Raw genomic sequence first — 18,651 nt, 5'->3', positions numbered from 1 at the left:
ATTAATTCATTTAAATGTTATATACTCACTTATATATTTATAATCTTTGAATATGTAGAGATAATACCTGAAAGATGTTGCTAATTACTGATCGAGTTCGTTTCCGTCCTTATTTTTACCGTCGGTAAAATATTTAATTATTAATTAAATATTTTAATTTTAATTTTAATTTTTTTAAAAACATTAATACACCAAAAGTGTTTTAATTTGGTTATTGTAATGTGATTGAATTTATTTGTTTATGTTAAATGCAATCATCATAATCATTGCCATAAATATATAAAACATATATAGTTTTAATAAAACACTTGAAATATATAGTTCAATAAAACACAAATTTGAAAAGAAAGTGCAAATGTAATTTTGTTTGAAAAGATAAATATAAGTCTAGCATGGTCATCATCAGGGAGAGTCCTAAGCATCATCATCATCATCGGCATCAGGGCATGGAGCTCGCTGACCACTATACATCCTCATAAACTGCTCCATTTGAGCCATGCGCTCCTGCATGGCTTGTCGTTCAGCTTGCTCTATAGTCAATCGCTCCTCCAGCGTGGAGATCCGTGTCTCATAAAGCTGCTGAGACACCGCAGAAGTGTCTGTGCTTCGGATAGACCCCCTACTAGCCTGGCTCTGCCCGGCACTCCCGACGCCGTAGATCTGTGACCTATCCGGCTGCACCACATCCAAATACACCTCATCTAGCCAGTGCTCTCGTCCTGTGGCAGCGGCAAGTAGATGAACCTCGGCCTAATTCATACATAACAATGTATAATTGTTATAAAATAAATACATTCACTAAATATTTGAATAAACTTAAACACTTACGTCAATTCTTGCATCTCTCTCTGACGTATAACTTCCGTCGTCGTACATGTGGAGGCGGAGGAAGGTGGCATAGTTCGGGGCATCCTGGGGAAAATCAGGCTCCAAGCTCTGTTCATGCATTTATATAAGATAAATAAGTTATATTAGTCAAGATATTATATATATATATATAATATACACACACACACACACATGTGCATGAGAACTTAATTATTTGTTAATCACTAGCCATAGACTGCTGCAGGATACGAGTCGACTAAGACCCGCCCACGTGCCTACTGATCCCTGTACCCTCCCCATCGGGCTCGGACATCCGGTTGGCACGTGCTCGAGTAGCCCAAATACAAGCTGAAATTTTCGCCTATCCATAACCATATAAACTCGCAAACCCAGAAAGTTAAAACTTGCAGAGAGACTGAAGCAGCAACACGCAAAAGTTATAACTCACAGAGAGACTCAAATAGAAACTCGTGTAGAAAATATGAAGAACACAAGAACACCAACAATGATTACCCAGTTCGGTGATAACACACCTACGTCTGGGGGGCCATGCTCAGTTCAATCAGTTCACTAGTGATGATAAGAAATACAAAGGACTTACACGCGAAGACTCGATCTTCCTAGCCTCTATTTCTTCCCAAACCTTCACCTACGTGAACAACGAAGAGCAAGATAGAACTTACTCTTTACGAACGTAATTGCTGCACAATCCACGCTCAACACCAACCAACAATATCACTACAACACGCTGGAGTAATCGACAACACGAAAGAACTAACCCATGAACCACGCTTACTAAAGAAATAAGCAATAAACTAGAATATACTCAACACTAACTGTATGCTCTCAATATGCACGAAATTATTCTCTCTAAGAAATAGAATATCAGTAATAGCAGCAGCCAAAAATGAATCCTCTTCCATTCCAATATATATGTAAACCTTAGGAAGAGATAGGTTGAGATAGGACTCTTGACGGGCTCTAGACTGCGGCCCATAAGAAGGTCCTCTTGCGGCTGCACAAAATAGGGTTCTCTGAAACCCTGGGTAGAAGAATTCTCATGCCAAAAGGAGATCCAAGAGAAACAAATCGCCCAAGTATATCTCCAAACTTATCTTCAAAACCCGCAGGAAACAGACAACAGAGTGTCTCAACAACGGAAGCAACTGATGAAGCAACAGTTCTATCCAGTTTAGTAGATACACTTATTGTCTACACAATGACAATTAATTAGAGTATGAAAATGCTCTAACACAAGCTCTTCCTACTCGAGGGCTACTCGTTCCATCGAGTATACCCCCGATTTCTCCAAATTTCAGGCGCATGGTTACACGCGCCACTAATAAATCAAGTAATCAAAACTAAAAAAATCAAGTAAGCTATTAAGTAGGGATGTCAATGCAGCCCGAAACCCGTGGGCCGACCCGAATAACCCGACAAAATTAGAGGGTTAGGGTTGAAAAATCGCAACCCGAAAAAACCTCCAGCCCGATTAGCCCGCACCTGACTAACTCGGAACCCGATAGGGCTAGCCCGAAAACCCGATGGGCTGGCCCGGTGGGCTGACGGAACTGTGACTGATGCATCCAGTTACAACTTCTGCTATGTTTAGATCTATGGTATTTGCTTAAATATATATATATATATATATATATATATATTTATATATATATATATATATATGTAGCCTCATTAAAAAAAGTGAAATTAATTAGTTAGAATATGTGTGTGTGTGTGTGTGTGTGCAATCTCATTAAAAAAAGTGAAATTAATTACGGATTTTTTGTAGAAATTGATTATTAGTATCTCATTAGTTAGAAATTAATTATTAGTATCTCATTTTAAAGTGATACCAATTTTTTTTTTCTATCAATGAGACGTGCATGGCAAATCCACTAATTATTCAGTAATAATCCAGATTGATTCTAGTGCATTGATACATGTTAAATTTTACTATCTCATTTTAATATAATTTTGTTTATGTAATCTTGAATATCTTATATTTTTGCATTTCATACTTTGCTATATAATTTATATCATTAATAGCTATGAATATTTTATACATTATATATTAGATCATTAGGAATAATAAAATACAAATGATAATTTTATTTTTACGCCTTTAACCCGATTAGCCCGATGGGCTAGCCCGAAACCCGAAAGTTTAGGGTTAGGGTTGAAGATTTACAACCCGAAAAAATCTCCAACCCGATTAACCCGCACCCGACTAACCCGAAACCCGATAGGGCTAGCCCGAAAACCCGATGGACTGGCCCGATTGACATCCCTACTATTAAGTAATCTCAATGTGGCCTCCTTACTCATTGTGGTTTCCTCCTATCAAGTAAGCTATCAAGTAAGACCAATGTAGATGCTCTTCTAGCTTTATGTTTATATATAAATCTTCAGTTTTGTTAAATATTAACCCATTATTTGTGTACGCACCAAACTTTTCTAATATTGTACTCATATTTTCAACTTTTAGTTTTATTGCATTTGATTTTAAAAATTTCAGTTTTATTATACTAAGCTTGTTTTGAGTTCTCAAAATTTTATTTATTACATTGGACACTCAAAATATTGTTAAAGATTTTCTTTTTAGAAAAAAAAACTACTATAGTATTCTTTTAGTTTTTATAATTGACGGATAAAAACGTCTCAATCGATTTAGAATAGAAAAGTGAACAATGTGCAAATTAGAAATTACACAGATTTTGAAAAAATATATAAAAAAAAAATCGTTCAAGAACTCAACTAGTGAATATTGAATAACAAAATCAATTAAATATAAAATTCTAACATGATAGAAAATAAATTTTATACTCTCACTTATCCATTTCCAATTGTCCACAAAAAAATCTCATTTTATTTTTTTAACTGTCACATCATATATTCTCCTATATTTACTTATAGATTGAATTTTTATTGTTAATATCCCTGAAAATTATATTTCTTTCACTTATAACAACTTTAATAGAGTAACTTTTTGAAAAATCGGTGTTCAACACATAATGTGAATTATTTTAGTTGGAACGAGGGAGTACATATATTTTACAAATTTACTAAATTACCTTCCGGAAACAGACAAATTCAGAGCCCACAACCCACAACCACACAAAAAAGTGCGTCAGTAATTCAAAAAATACTCAGCAGTAAAAATTCCTCCACACTTCATAGTCTCTGTAAAAAAGAGTGCTGTTGATGGCGGCAACGAGCTCGATTTTACCGCAAATTTGCTCGGCAAATCGGGCATGACGAGCACGAATTCAGCCACCGCTCTATGCACTCCATATGGAAGCCATGACGGCACTTCTCTAGAACCCTAATTCTCTCCCCAACCGCGAACTCCGACAAGCAGATCGCACACTCCTCCGCCGCCGCGAGCTTCATCCCCTCTGAGTAAATTAACGGCGGAACCTCGCTCACCTTCTCCGTCGCCGCGCAGGTGGCATCCGGCGACTGGATCCGGCGCCGCCGCATGCACAGGTGTTTGATCACGAAGTTGATCGCCAGACCGCAGATTAGCGTGCAGAAGAGGAAGACGACGACTAAGACCGTGTTTGCCTTGAAATCTCCGGAACTGGAGTACGGCCGCCATTGGAAATTCGGGACGCCGGATTTGGTCGGCGGCGGTGGCGATTGGTGGATGCGGAATTCAGCCGTCACGGTGGCTATCGGCGGCTGAGATGGTAGTGGTCTCATCTTCTCTCTGTATTTGGTTTCTGAGTTATTCTCTTCTTTCAAGTAACTTTAGCTAAGCTGCTATTTACTTTCTCTTTTTAGTATGTTTTAGCTTTTTGATTGATTGCCTTTTTCTGCAAAGAAAATATTGGAAATTTGGGGGATTGAGTGATTGGAATGAATAGAGATGCTGTTTAGTTAATAATTAGACAAATTTTCGCGCATTATCCTCTTATCACGAAGAAAATGATTGGTGTGAGCCCCTAATGCCACGTATTATATAGAAAGTATAACGACGTAAAAGAAATACTGTTCTTCTCTATAATATGTTTATTTCACATTAATATGGAAATTTGATGATAATCATTGCTTGAAGTAGAATAGTTAACTCGCAAGATTTTGTAACACTATACCGTTCCAATTTCCAAGTATTGAATCATGGTCTTGTAATATTTGGTGTTATTTTCTAGTCCTACAAATAATTTTGAGCATCCAGTAGAAGGCCACTAGGTTCCTATTAGCTTTTATGCTAATCAATATTTAGCGGGGTTCTTACGTTCATAAGTTTTCATGGAGTCATCATTATGTTAGGAAAACTCTGACCCTTTATCCTTGGCTTGAAATGTATGTCAAACTATCTCAACCTATCACTTTGAGCATCATTGGCGTTGAAGTTAGATTGAAATGTATGTCAAACTATCTCAACCTAAATTGCATTGAATACAGGCCCGGCCCTGGGCATAGGCGAGGGGTGCGACCGCCTAGGGCCCAGGGCAGAATGGGCCCCAATTTTTTTATTTTTATTGTTATTATTATATGAAAATAATTTTTTTTAGTTGTACAATGGGCCTCAATCAGTAAAAAATACATACAAACCCAAAAGCTCCAATCTTATTCTATTTAAAAAAAGGGCCCACAAGCACACAAGCATATTCAATTAAAATGGTCATTTTTTCTCATTTCGCCTAGGGCCCATGAAACCTCCGGAACGGGCCTGATTGAATATATGAGTACCCTGAATGACCCCACTAGATCCCATAACTCATTGCTATCCACAAACTTTTCTTCAGTTTGTCCAAATGTAAAATCCTAAAATCATCTAGGTTGGATAATTTAGGATTGATGAGGATACAGGGTATGTTATCTGACAAGAAGTGCCCTAGAGAAAAGGCAACTGAATAGGAGCAACGCAGCAAGTCTTTCAAAAATTAGGTTGGGGGATAAGTTAGGTGTGACCGTTTGGGTAACTGATTGAATATTGATGTTGACTGTAGTAATTTTCGCATCTGCTCATCTATCTTATTCTATCATATTTCAATATTTTTATTTTGGCTTTATTAGTGTGTTATGTGTACATTTGTATTTCATTGTAAATGTATGCACTCAAATAAGGTATGATAGATATATAAGATAGGATTGTATGTCATTGTGATTTGGAAATTGAATAGTTTCAGTGTTAGATAAAGTCTCTTCTGTGTTATCAGAAGAAAAGGACAAGAAATCATTTTCTAGTTTTTTCAAAGAAAAACAACTCTGAAGAATGATGCTACATCGTTAGATTCACCTTTTATTCTCTCTCTATTTACATTCATTTATTGACGTTAATTTGTTCCCTTTTCTTTTCTCTGCAATATATTGGAGATCTGGAATCAAGTATTGGGACTGGATCATAAAGACAAAATAGAAATGTCAATCAAATAAAGAATTGATTCACTTGCATAAATATTTAAATTCTTATTGATATCATCATTTTTTTTGTAACAATTGAGAAAGAAGAAACACCTTATAGAACTCAGAAATGTAAAATCACGACTGTTTTGGGTAGTTTGTCATACTTATGACCTAAGCAACTGGAACAACCTTCACATCATCAATAACAGGGCCACAAATATGACCAAAATCATGCAATTTAGTATGATAAAATGGATTCCAGAATCTAATCCTAGTCCTGTTTGAAACTGCTTGAAACCTAAGGGTTGCATGCTTGAACCACCCTTTTCCCTGAGATATGAACTGAACACTCGCACTTTGCCTGCCTGCAAAAGCTTCCACGGTCATAGTCCCTTGGCATCCGTTCTTAGCGTCTCCAACGGTGAATGTGAGCTGGTACCATTTCTGTTCAACTGTTCTAATAACTTGTGCGATTGCTGTTTCTCTGCCTCCCACAAATTCGATTGCTGCAAGCCCCGATGGCACATTGAAGTGCTTGGAGTCGATGTATTTGACAGGTTTGAGCGACTCGACGATCCATCCGGGGATAGGTGAGTACAGGTCCTGGCGCATGGGGAGGACGAGGATTCCGGTGGAGAAGTTCTTGAAGATGTGGGGGCCATTCTCGAATCCTCCGTTCTTCACCAAATTCCCTGGGAATTTATTTATAATAATATTAGTAATTTGGTTGTTTAGATCTTGGTTCTTGACAGAGTAGCAACGCAAGCTATCTATATATAGACTTACAAAACAAACTTTGAATTCTTACCTGGTGTTAATTTCAGGGGCAGCCTTTCCTTGATAGCAATGGCATCGAGAAGAGGTCCACAGGTTGGATCTTCTTGCATCCCGAGATTGTGGAATGTGACCTTCACAACACTAGAATTTGCCCTGAAACTCCAGGCATACGTATCCCCTCCATCAGTGCTGTACAGCGTCTGGATTGGGAGATCGCTGTACAGCCCGGGGACTGAGACCCTCAGCACCTCATCTTGGGCACAGGTCCTGGTTGCGCCAAATGTGAGCGAGTAGGTCGTGCCCGGCTTCAGATTCCTGACGTACTGTGTTATCGAGGCCTCATTGCCGAGCCTCACGGCGTGGATCCCTCGCGGGACGGCAAAGTAGAACCCGCCCGGCTGGGGCCCGCCGGAGATGTACTCAACTATGCCGGAGATCACCCATTTGGGGAGGGAGTACTTGCCAATTATCACTGTTTTATTCAGGTGCACTGCCTTTGGCCCAACTTCAAAGTTTCCATTCGGTAGTAGTCCTGAAATTTTTTGCCGAATCAAACAAAATGGTGAGATAGGATAATAAAGCGCAACTCAGTTGGTAAGATTTTTCCACAGGGAAATAAGGAAACATTATTAATTCTCTTTATAAAAAATGTCTCACATTGCTTGACTAAAAGAAATAGAAATACTATAACTTAGAAAGTTTGGATTCGATTTCCCTTCTAGATCGAGCTACCTAGAGAAAACATATGAGTTGGGGGTCCTAATGTACTTACCATCGAGAGGTGTAGCTTCTTTAGCAGAAGCTAGAATGTTGCAAAGAATGAATAGGACTAGGAAAGAAAGAGTAGGATAGGCCATTGGAGAAATCAAGGAAAAAAGAAGCTTAGTCGTAATAGATTGGATCAAGCTTATATATATACATATATAATCAATCTTTAACACTTACCAAAGTTGGAAAAGTTAATGAAACGAGGGGCCATGTTATAATGCCATGAATTAAGGCGGGAGATGTGTTTGACTGTCGCAGTTTCCTTCCTATTTTTATAAGGTGAAAAACTGTGCCTTTTCCCACACAATACCACATCAGTTTGGTTTTCAACTTTTAAGTCTTTCATGGGTTGCCGTGATTACCTCAGGCTCACCCTATTTTGAATTCTTGTTTTCAGCAAAAACCATTCTCTCTCTGCAATTATCCATTTCTACTTTTCTTTTTCAAAAAGAAGATTGGAAAAAGAAAAGTTGAAGGAAAACCCAAAAAAAAAAACTATTAAAGCTAATATATGTGGGATTTCGAATTCAAAAGTCACATATAGGGAAAATATAATTAAAAACAATATGTGTAAAAAAAAACCCAGAGTGTCTATTGTTATTTGATAACAGGAGCATATTGTTGGAGAAAAATGAATGTCTATGCAAGGGAACTTGTACGTATAGTTTGTAATGGAAAAGCGTTTCAGAATATTAGACTACATTTTTAATATTATTTTTATTTTTTTGGACTTGGGGGAGGGGCAGATGACCTTGAGATCTCCCCATATTTTAAGGGACTAAAAGTTTTTTTTATATCTGTGAAAAAACTTTACAAAAAGGAAGCTTCTTCAGTTACTTGTATAATAGTTGATTCCTTGATTTTATTTTATTTTGAATTATGACATCTGACATCTCATCTTATAAAATAAAATTCGATCGCTTGCTAACAGTGAACAATTCCATAAATGCGTGGACATAAGTGTGTACGCTAATATATGAAACAGAAGTATAAAAATAATTATAAATATTTATTTCAAAAAAAATATGGTGCGTTGTAGACTTGTAGTGTACGGCATTGCGCTACATGTTCCCGTAGTTATTCCACCGTCCACCGTTTTGATTAAATGACTAATCTTAATATTATTTGGTTCTCCAAAAAAATCTTATAATTTTAAATATAATAATACATCGCACATGTGCGACACATTCTACATTATTATTTTAATGGAGTACATAATAATACTCACTCCGATTATAATGTTCCAAAATTATAGAACAATAAATTTTAGAACGTTATAAGTGGGAGCGGAGGGAATAATAGAATCTCAATATTTGTTACAGTGTTTTATTTATATTTATTAGAAATTATTTTCAAATTAGTACATTACTACTTTATGCATCATAGTCTTTCTCTTTTGGGGGTGAATTGATTTTATTTGAATTTGTTGCCCTTGAGCTCTCGTGAACTGCTTTTATTTTAATGGATCGATCATAATTGTATGTTGATCATTGAAATTATATGATTAGTTATGGAACTCAAAAGTCAATATATATATATATCTGGTGTGGTTTTAGAGAGAACTACATTATTTGTGAGGAATGTGTGAACCATCAAATCTAATGCATTCACTGTAAAAATTAATGCACTCAAAAAAAAAAAAAAATTGCTCCCTTCAGGATTCGAATCAAGGATCTGCATTCATCCACCAAGATGATGCATCCACCGTAGATCTTGATGATCGAATGACTGAAAATTTTTCTTCCTTCTTTTATTTAGTGGTTCTTTCTTGAACTTCTCCATACCATATATATATATATATATATATATATATATATATATATATATAGGACTGGGATCATGTAGTATCCACTCCCCTCATAGTATATAGGTCCAAATTTGGACCACACAATGGGGGCACGTGGAGCGCGCCATATGGCAGCAGCCTCCCAAGGGCTTTCAAAGCCTTTCAAGGCCAAAAACACGGAGGGGTAAAGGTCATTTCGATTTTTCTTTTTTTTAAATTTCAATTTTTTTTTCTTTTTTACCGAAAATCCATTTTTTTTCACACGGTCGTCGTCAAAATTATATGTATAAAGGTAAACCCATATATGCATGACGCTGGATAGAAATATGCATGGGAAAGTATCAGTATGCAAATCATCTGGTGTCTCTCACTGTTGAAAAATGTTATGCATATTTGTGTGTAATGTTATGCATGTTTATGTTTTTCTTTATGCATATTCGTGTTAAACTATATGCATAATACTATGCGACACCGTTAGGTAGCTCTTGCCGTTGGTCACTTGATGGGTCACACACTAATATTTTCTTATGCATATTTATATCCAGCGTCATGCATATTTGTGTTTACCTTTATGCATATTGGTGTTCAATTATATGCATAATTTTGACGACGGCCCCGGAAAAAAAAAAAAATGAATTTTTGGTAAAAAATAAATAAATATTTAAAAAAAATCAAAATGTCTATTTTACCCCTCTGCGTTTTTTGCCTGGAAGGCTTTGTGTGGTCATTTCGGAGGGGTAAAATGATCATATAGCAATGTGTGGAAGCGCTATATACTAGGATAAGAGGGTGGATCTACATGATCCACTATATATATATATATATATATATATATATATATATATATATATATATATATGGTACAGTTCTAGTAAGAACCACAATTTTCGTGAGAACATGAAAACAATTAAAATTATTGCATTTGTTATACAAATTAATATATCTGCTATTAAATTTATTGCTTTCGAAAAAAATAAAATCTTTGCTCCCTTAAGGATTCGAACTAAGATTCTGCATTCATCCACCAAGATGATGCATCCACTGTCGATGTTGATGATCGAATGGCTTAAAATGGTTCTTCGTTCTTATTTATATATATATATATATATATATATATATATATATATATGGGAGGACTAGAATAAAAATACTCTTAAGTGTATAAAATATAAATGATTTTCAGCCCTTAGATCATCAAGATCTACGGTTGATTCGTAACCCTGTTGGATGAATTTGTGGTCCTGAGTTCGAATCCCAAAGGTAACAAAAATTTATTTTTCGCAATTCGTAACTCTGTTGGATAAATTCATACGTGTTCTACATAAAATTCGTACATTAAGAAACGTTTATATTTTATACACTTAAGAGTGTATTTATTCTAGCCCACTCCTATATATATATATATATGGGCTACCGTGAGAGCACATCTTAAAATAAGAAATAAGAGCAATTTTTAATGTATGAATTTTATGTAGAACACGTATGAATTCGTTGTATAAAGGTATGAATTGTGAAAAATAAATTTTTGCTACCTTTGGGACTCGAACTCAGGACCATAAATCCATCCAACAGGATTACGAATCAACCGTAGATCTTGATGATCTAAGGGCTGAAAATGATTCTTATTTTATATCTTAAGAAATGCTCTTATTTTAGCTCTTCCCTATATATATATATATATATATATATATATATATATATATAAAGGATCAAGTAAAAGCTCTATCTTTTGGTGAAAACTAAATCCCATGATTAAACACATAAAATATGTGAACAAGAGATAGTCAAATCGTGAACAATTAAATATAATATATATACAAGATTCGACCATCTCTTGTTCAAGTATTTTATGTATTACAATTGTTCACAACTTGACTATCTCTTGTTCTTGAATTTTATGTGTTTGTTCATAGGATATATAGGGTTAGATTCAATTGAGATTTATAAATATTTTGCGAAACGTTGAACAAATCAATAATTGTGATGAACATGTTGATAATTTTGATGAACACGAATTCAAATCCTGTAGTGAACATATTAAATAAAATATATCGCGTTCATCAAAATTATATACATGTTCATTAAAAAATTTCCGCGAAATTGATAGTCACTAGATTATATAAAATAGATGGATGAGATCTAATCTCAATTCTACAAATATTATTTAGAAATCTCAACTGAACCTTTCTCTCTCTCTCTCTCTCTCTCTGTGTGTATATATATATATATATATATATATATATATATATAGGGTAGGATTAATATAAAAACCTCTCTTAAGATGAAACTAGGAACCAATTTAAAGCCATTGATTTAAATAAAATAGAGGGCTGAGGTTAAACTACAGATGCACAATTTCGATTGCATAGATGCACAGTTTCAATTGCATAGATGCACAATTTCGATTTGCTTGAGTATTTTGCATTGTTGGTTTCAATTGCATAAATTGCATATTTTTTAAATGCACAGTAAAATATAATAGATGCACAGTTTCTTTTGTGGACTAAATCCTAACCATTAGATCTAAGATTTAAAAGGTCAAGATTAGGTTCCTAGTTCTCATTTTAACAGAGGTTTTTATTAGAACCTCTTCCTATATATATGTATATATATATATATATATATATATATATATATATATATATATATATATATAGGGTCAGCTTCAATGTAGACCACTTCCCTATATAGAGAATAGAGACCAAATCAGAGTCATTGATCTTACCAAAATCAATGAATCAGATTAATTCGAATTCTTCAAGTTTAGAAAATCTCGTAAATTTCTCATTTTTCAATTCTGGGAACCAACGAACATTATATATATATATATATATATATATATATATATATATATATATATATGTATGAAATGATCTATTGAGAATCTACAAGTAGCGTGATAATTGAGAATTTGTATGAACAATCGCGAACAAGTTATTTTATTTTGATGAACAGGTCAATAATTTTTATGCACGAGCATTTTGGTCGGGGGTTCGAATCCTGGAGATGGGAACTAGAAATCTTTTTAAATTTTAATCTTTAAATGAATATAACTTTTACATTTTAAATTAAATATTAACGTAAAACATATAAAATCAAAGCTCTTATCGTAATATTTAATTTGACTGCAAATTGATTTTTTTTATAATTAGTCAAATTTTACAATTTTAGAAAGAAACAAAATAAATATATATAATTTGCAAATAAACTTTCAATTTTATTATATCTATAAAATTGTCACTTAGTTTTAAATTTGATTTGAAATTGACTAATTGAAAGTTGTATTTTTAATATATTATAAATTATAAATACATCAAACTCTTAAAACAAATTTGAACAAATTTCCATATGGAATGTGTATTATATTATTATATATTATTGGAGCTTCTAATTTAAATTTTGTCGTAGGGTGTGATATCTTTAATTGTAAATATATCATAAGAAAATAAGAAATGGAAAATATGAGAAATTTCATTACTCCCTTCGTCCCACGAATCTTGACACGTTTGGTTTCGGCACGGGAATTGAAGAATTGTAAATTAGTGTTTTAAACTAGGTAATAAAGTATAAAAGTGTTAAAGTATGAGAGAGAATGTAATTAAGATCCCTTATTTTTGAATTAATTATTACCTTATTTGGAAATGCGTCAAGATTCGTGGGACGGTCCAAAAAGGAATACGTGTCAAGATTCGTGGGACGGGGTGAGTATATTTTAGTGGTGTTTATTTTTTTTCCCTAGCATTCTTTATAGTTTAAAAAATCTACCTTTTCCCCACATTTTAGATAGAAATATTATTTTTCCAAAATCACATGATAATGAGGGAAATTAGCCTACTTGAGTTTTTTTTTCCATTTTGTCTGGAGAAAATTATCACGTTATATAATACTCCCTCCGTCCCATAAATAATGACCTGTTTTCCTTATTGGGCTGTCCCATATATAATGGCATGTTTCCTTTTTTAGCTATATTTAACATTTAATAAAAAATTATTATTAATTAACCTATCAAAAACCTTAATCTTTTATCTCCTCTTAATTTTTCACTTCCCTCTCTACTACTACTCGTCCGCCTCCCAACCTTCCACCCTCCACCATCCTCAACCTTGTCCCTCCACCACCATCGCGCATCCACAGCGCCTCTACACGATTCGGGAAGGGAAGGCTCGCTGAAGGGAAGATCTGTCGCCTCCACCGCGCCTCCACTGTTTATCGGCGACAGAGGGCGGAATCGCAGAGGCGGCTGAAGATCTGTCGCCTCCACCGCCTCAACTCTTCTCCACCGCTCCCTTTTTATCCACTGTGCTCCCCGGACTCGAAAAAGCAGTGGCAGCAAAGAGCACCCTTGGGAGTAGTTTCTTGCAGAGGGGCGGAGCGATTGATTCGCGGCAGTGGGGCGCCACTGTCACCTCGCCCAATCCCTATATAAATTGGGAATGGGAATATTAGCCAAATGGTGGGGAAATGCTTCGATCTGGAAATTTTTTGCGCCGCTACCATCCTCAACCTTCGCTCGTCTCCATTGTCTTCTCTTGCGCCGCCTTCACTGAAAATCCCCTCCGTCGGCCAAGCAAACGTTGTACTCTGCGTCGAGATCCACGCTCGCCTCCACTCTACCCTTTAATCTTCAGAAATTAGGTTGCTTGACAGAGCAGGGGGAGGGAGAGAGACCAGGACGGAAATTAGGGCTACTCCAGTCCGCTCGCCTCCGGATCTGCGGCATCTCCTCCACTTTCGTCGGATCTTCGCCGCCTCTTCCACCTCCTCCGGCTCTGTGAAAAATCGAAGAACAACCTTTACCTTCTTTTGTTGATTTTTTTATTGCGTGAAAGATGGATTTCTTGAATCAATTGAAGAAAAGAGGCTGTATCGCCTCCGGCTCTGTTGATTTTTTTTTATTTTTTGATTTGTCTTCTGTGAATCGATTCATTTTTGTTCGGATATGTGGATGGATCCATTGTTATTTGAAATATTTGTAGATGGATTTGGGGGTGGGGAGAGACGACGAGGTGAAGGAAAGGCGGCGGCGCCGTTGGCCTCGCCGGCAGCAACATAATTTTAGATGAAAAGATTTTCTTTTATTAACAATATTTAAAATTAATTAACCATAGCATTAAAGATGTGAGCCACACAACTTATCTCTTAATATAAGTCTCCTTAATTCCCGTGCCGAAAAGAAACTGAATCATTAATTGTGGGACGGAGGGAGTATGTTAACAGAGTAAAAAAATAATAAAAATGTATACTTTTAATCTTTTTATATCAAAGAGAACTCACCCTTTTTTTAAAAAAAAATAAATAAAGGAAAAGAGAACTCACCCTTAATATTGAAGCTATCAAATTTCGATAAAAACATTGAAACTTTTAAATATTTTGGGCCGAACTCAACCAGCCTACTGTCTTGCAATGGCCAATATGTTTCTGAGTCCAAATAATGTAAGCATCAAGATTTTTGGGCCATGACCCATTAATAAGTGAGCTAACTGAAAGACCATTTTAAGCCTTTCCACATGGTAATAGTTTGGGTAACCCAAACTCCAAACGAAAATAAGTATCTAAATCAAAAATGAATAATGTTTTTACGTCCACATGCTGTTGAAGGCTGACGCGGATAAAACATAACTTCGTATGAGTTTTATAACTTCCTCATCTCTAATATTTAGAAATATAAATTGCCTTTTTCATATGCATAGATAAACTCATAAAAGTTGGTACTTTTCAAGAAACAAAAAAATATTACGATAAAGTTTCGAGCGTCTCTACGTGTAAATTAGAGAGTTGGTTTCTTGTGTGACAATTTTACGAATTTCATCCATGGTGTTGAAAGATTTAAGTAATACTTTTAAACATCGACGTTAAACTCTTTTACGAAGTGATGTATTGTGTGGGCAGAAAAAAATGATACTCCCTCCGTCCTCATACTTTTGGTGGACACAAATTTTAATAAAATGAGGTTATTTTTATGTAGTAGAGAAATGGTCCCATCATTTAATGAAATGAGTGATTGAGATTGAATTATGTGTGATTATTATACAAATAAAGAGTATTTGAAGAATTTAAAAAAAAGGACCATATTCTAAACAGTAAATTGTCATATTTTTTGTGGATACCAAAAATAGCAAGAGCGTCATATTTTTCATGGACGAATGGAGTAATTATTTTGAAGAAATGCAACAATATTATATCCATCCGCACATGAGTTCACCTTTTCATATTCAAGCTTACCTTAACAAAAGTATTACATCTATGTTGCAAGATTATAATCCTTATATTTATGGGGGTGTTAAGGTATTCAAGATTAAATTGACTCTAGATTAATTTTGTCATGGAACTTTAGATTAATTAAGACTTATAAGGTAAGACTAATAAGTATGAGGCCATGTCCACCCAATCAAATAACGTATAATTAAGCTTATATATTATCTAATCCATCGAATCGAACACCCCCATAATATCATTCTATATTTTCCATATGAGGAATTTTGATCCACAAGTAGCAACTCTAATTCTTTAGAGGTGTTCTCTTCTAAGTATTAAGAATAGATGGGGGGACCATGGATGCCAAGGAGAAGAGAGACAATGCATGATACAAGTGTCATGATGCATGTCCCATAAAGGGGAGCCCCATCTCAATCACATAGAGATTTCATAGTGCAATTCTCTTTTTTCTTTTATGGGCCATACACATGGATGACATGCACATAAAGTGGATACCCATCACATCATGCACATGCCATTGGTGGGAAGAGTGTTTAGTGGAGTCAAATCCTATGAAAGCTGGCCTTGAAAACGACTCTTGTTTATTACTCCTACTAGTTTATCATATGAGAAAACATTGTTTTGAGATTATTTATTTCTTTTGTCTTCTTTTTTCTCTGTGTTTTTTAAGTTTAAACCAAGTACAGACAAGCAGAGGAGGAGGGAATTGCGTTGGGACAATTTTGGGATGTGGGGAATTGAATCATTGTTCAAAAAGAAGCTGCAGTTTGGGTCTTTTATAAGATTTGATTTGGGTGCAAATGAGTAGCGCAGAGTCGAGTGTAAATACTCCTATTAGGAACTACAATTTTCAGCCTGTCCTACGTTCATATTTTCAGTTTCAACTTATTTACAAAAAAAAAAAAAATCACCGATGACCCACCACTCAATTCACAGTCCACCACTTAACTCACAATAAAGTGAAATTTCTTTACTCACAAGAGATTCATCTAATATTTCTTAAAATCTGCGTCGTTAAAAATGTTGCATGTTTTTATACGATCGAGAGTATTAATTTTAAAAGTAGTACTATTTATACAAAATATGTCTAGATAAAAAAATGGTCAAATACATAAAAATGAATTTATTTTAAAAGAATTATTTAATATAAAAGAGGATTTAGTTACTTTTACTATTTTGTCCACATTACAGGCTTGTAGCTTGTAATTTTTTGTACTTTAAAAAAAATCGGATTTTTTTATAATTTTTGTACATAAAACTAGAAATTAAAAAATTATTTATTTTTATAGTAATAAATATAAATAATATTAAATTCACATTAGTGTCATGTCAATTTTAAGTTCATTGGAGATGAAATCGATCGTAAAATTGAACAATTGTGAAAGTTTTTTTATAAAACTTGAAATTTTTAAATTTTGTGCGCAAAACATATTTTAAAGTTTGCGACTTTACATACATTTGAGTCCCTTTTATGTACATAAAAGTATATGCTAATCTACAAATAAAATCGAGAACAATTATTGAATTATTGTCTATCTTGACTCTTGGAACTAATTTTTTTGTTTACATGACATTTTATTTATCAAAGTGAGAAAACATTAATTATCCCTAAAGTTAGACATTTTATTTATCAAAGTGAGAAAACATTAATTATCCCTAAAGTTAGAAGTTAATTTCCGACCACATGTGGTGTGTAATGTGATGTTCCCTTCCTTTTGGAAAATTTGACATTGCTCCCTACTAACTGCTGCAGTGAGAGAATTAGGTGAAATAGTCTTTGTCTGCTTTAACAGATTGTTGCATAATTGGAATTTTATCTTTCATCTCATTTAGGTAATTTACATTTGAATATCAATTATTAAATAAAATGTGACATAGTACTTGATTTTGTTTCCAATTTTTCCTACTTGTAGCGTGAGACTTATCAAATGATGTATGCGTATGAATTAGATGGTCAATCAACGAATCCGATTCAAGTTTGAATAGAATAGATTGCTGAGGTGAGGGTGAAGTGAAGCGTATTCGCGATGATATGCCGACTCTGTGACTCACCCTCTTTCTTTGGAATAATATGAGGATGAAGAAGACGGTATTACTTATCAATGTGAAATAGTAGAATAAAGTCGGACTTTTTAACTATCTTGGATCAGTTTGTTAAATAATATGGGCTACCAAACGTCCATACAAACCAAGATTATTTAGCAATTTTGACGTATTTAGTGTACCAAACACATTCTAAGGGTATTGTTAAGTGGATTGTGGTTAAATATATTACTTCTTCCGCTCCATTCTAATAGGCTCATTTTTTCTTTTTAGAACGCCCCATTAAAATAGGTTTGTTTTCTATTTTGAGTATATATATATATATATATATATATATATATATATATATATACTTAATTGGTGTGAATCACACAATTTTCTTCTTAAAAATTAAGTTTCTTATCAAAATAAGTGAACTTATTAGAATGAGATGAAATGAGTAAATTATAAGAATAAAATTGTAAAAATAATATGCACGACAATATTAAAAAATAAGGTATACTCAGCCAAAAAAAAATAAGGTATAAATAACGGAATTACGAAAGGAGTATTAGTCTGTTGAAAAAAGAGACTTGACCCTTGTCCCTTTGGGATGTCCTAGTGGTTGGGGTGGTTGCCTGTTGTCCAAGAAGTAACAGATTCGAATACTCTCGGCCACAATAACCACTAGGTGGGGTGTGTGTGGTTTATATTATTTATAATGTAATTTCATAAAAAAAAAAGAGACTTGACCCTTTTTGGCTTCGAATTAGAAGATATTGCATGAACATAAAAAGGGCCTAAATGATATGATTGGTTGTTTGAAATAAGATAGAATTAGAAGATATTGCAGGAACATAAAAAAGGGCCTAAATGATATGATTGGTTGTTTGAAATAAGAT

At 34.4% G+C, this 18,651-nt stretch overlaps 2 protein-coding genes across 2 annotated transcripts; both read right to left on the bottom strand.

Annotated features, from left to right (window-relative positions):
• Nucleotides 1-4,050: 4,050 nt before the first annotated feature.
• Nucleotides 4,051-4,530, bottom strand: LOC130990561 (RING-H2 finger protein ATL79-like). The gene has a single exon (XM_057914784.1). It carries the CDS (start codon nucleotides 4,528-4,530, stop codon nucleotides 4,051-4,053), a length of 480 nt encoding a protein of 159 aa, XP_057770767.1.
• A 1,693-nt stretch (nucleotides 4,531-6,223) lies between these two features.
• Nucleotides 6,224-8,442, bottom strand: LOC130990154 (protein DUF642 L-GALACTONO-1,4-LACTONE-RESPONSIVE GENE 2-like). Its single transcript, XM_057914368.1, has 3 exons — nucleotides 7,730-8,442; nucleotides 6,989-7,489; nucleotides 6,224-6,872 (listed from the first exon to the last, which is right to left on the bottom strand). Exons 1-3 carry the CDS (start codon nucleotides 7,812-7,814, stop codon nucleotides 6,352-6,354), a joined length of 1,107 nt encoding a protein of 368 aa, XP_057770351.1. The 5' UTR covers nucleotides 7,815-8,442; the 3' UTR covers nucleotides 6,224-6,351.
• Nucleotides 8,443-18,651: the final 10,209 nt, after the last annotated feature.

This window comes from Salvia miltiorrhiza, chromosome 6 (assembly GCF_028751815.1).
Source record: "Salvia miltiorrhiza cultivar Shanhuang (shh) chromosome 6, IMPLAD_Smil_shh, whole genome shotgun sequence".
Lineage (NCBI taxonomy): Eukaryota > Viridiplantae > Streptophyta > Magnoliopsida > Lamiales > Lamiaceae > Salvia > Salvia miltiorrhiza.
The sequence above is the reverse complement of the archived record's forward strand: the minus strand, read 5'-3'. Positions and strand labels throughout refer to the sequence as shown.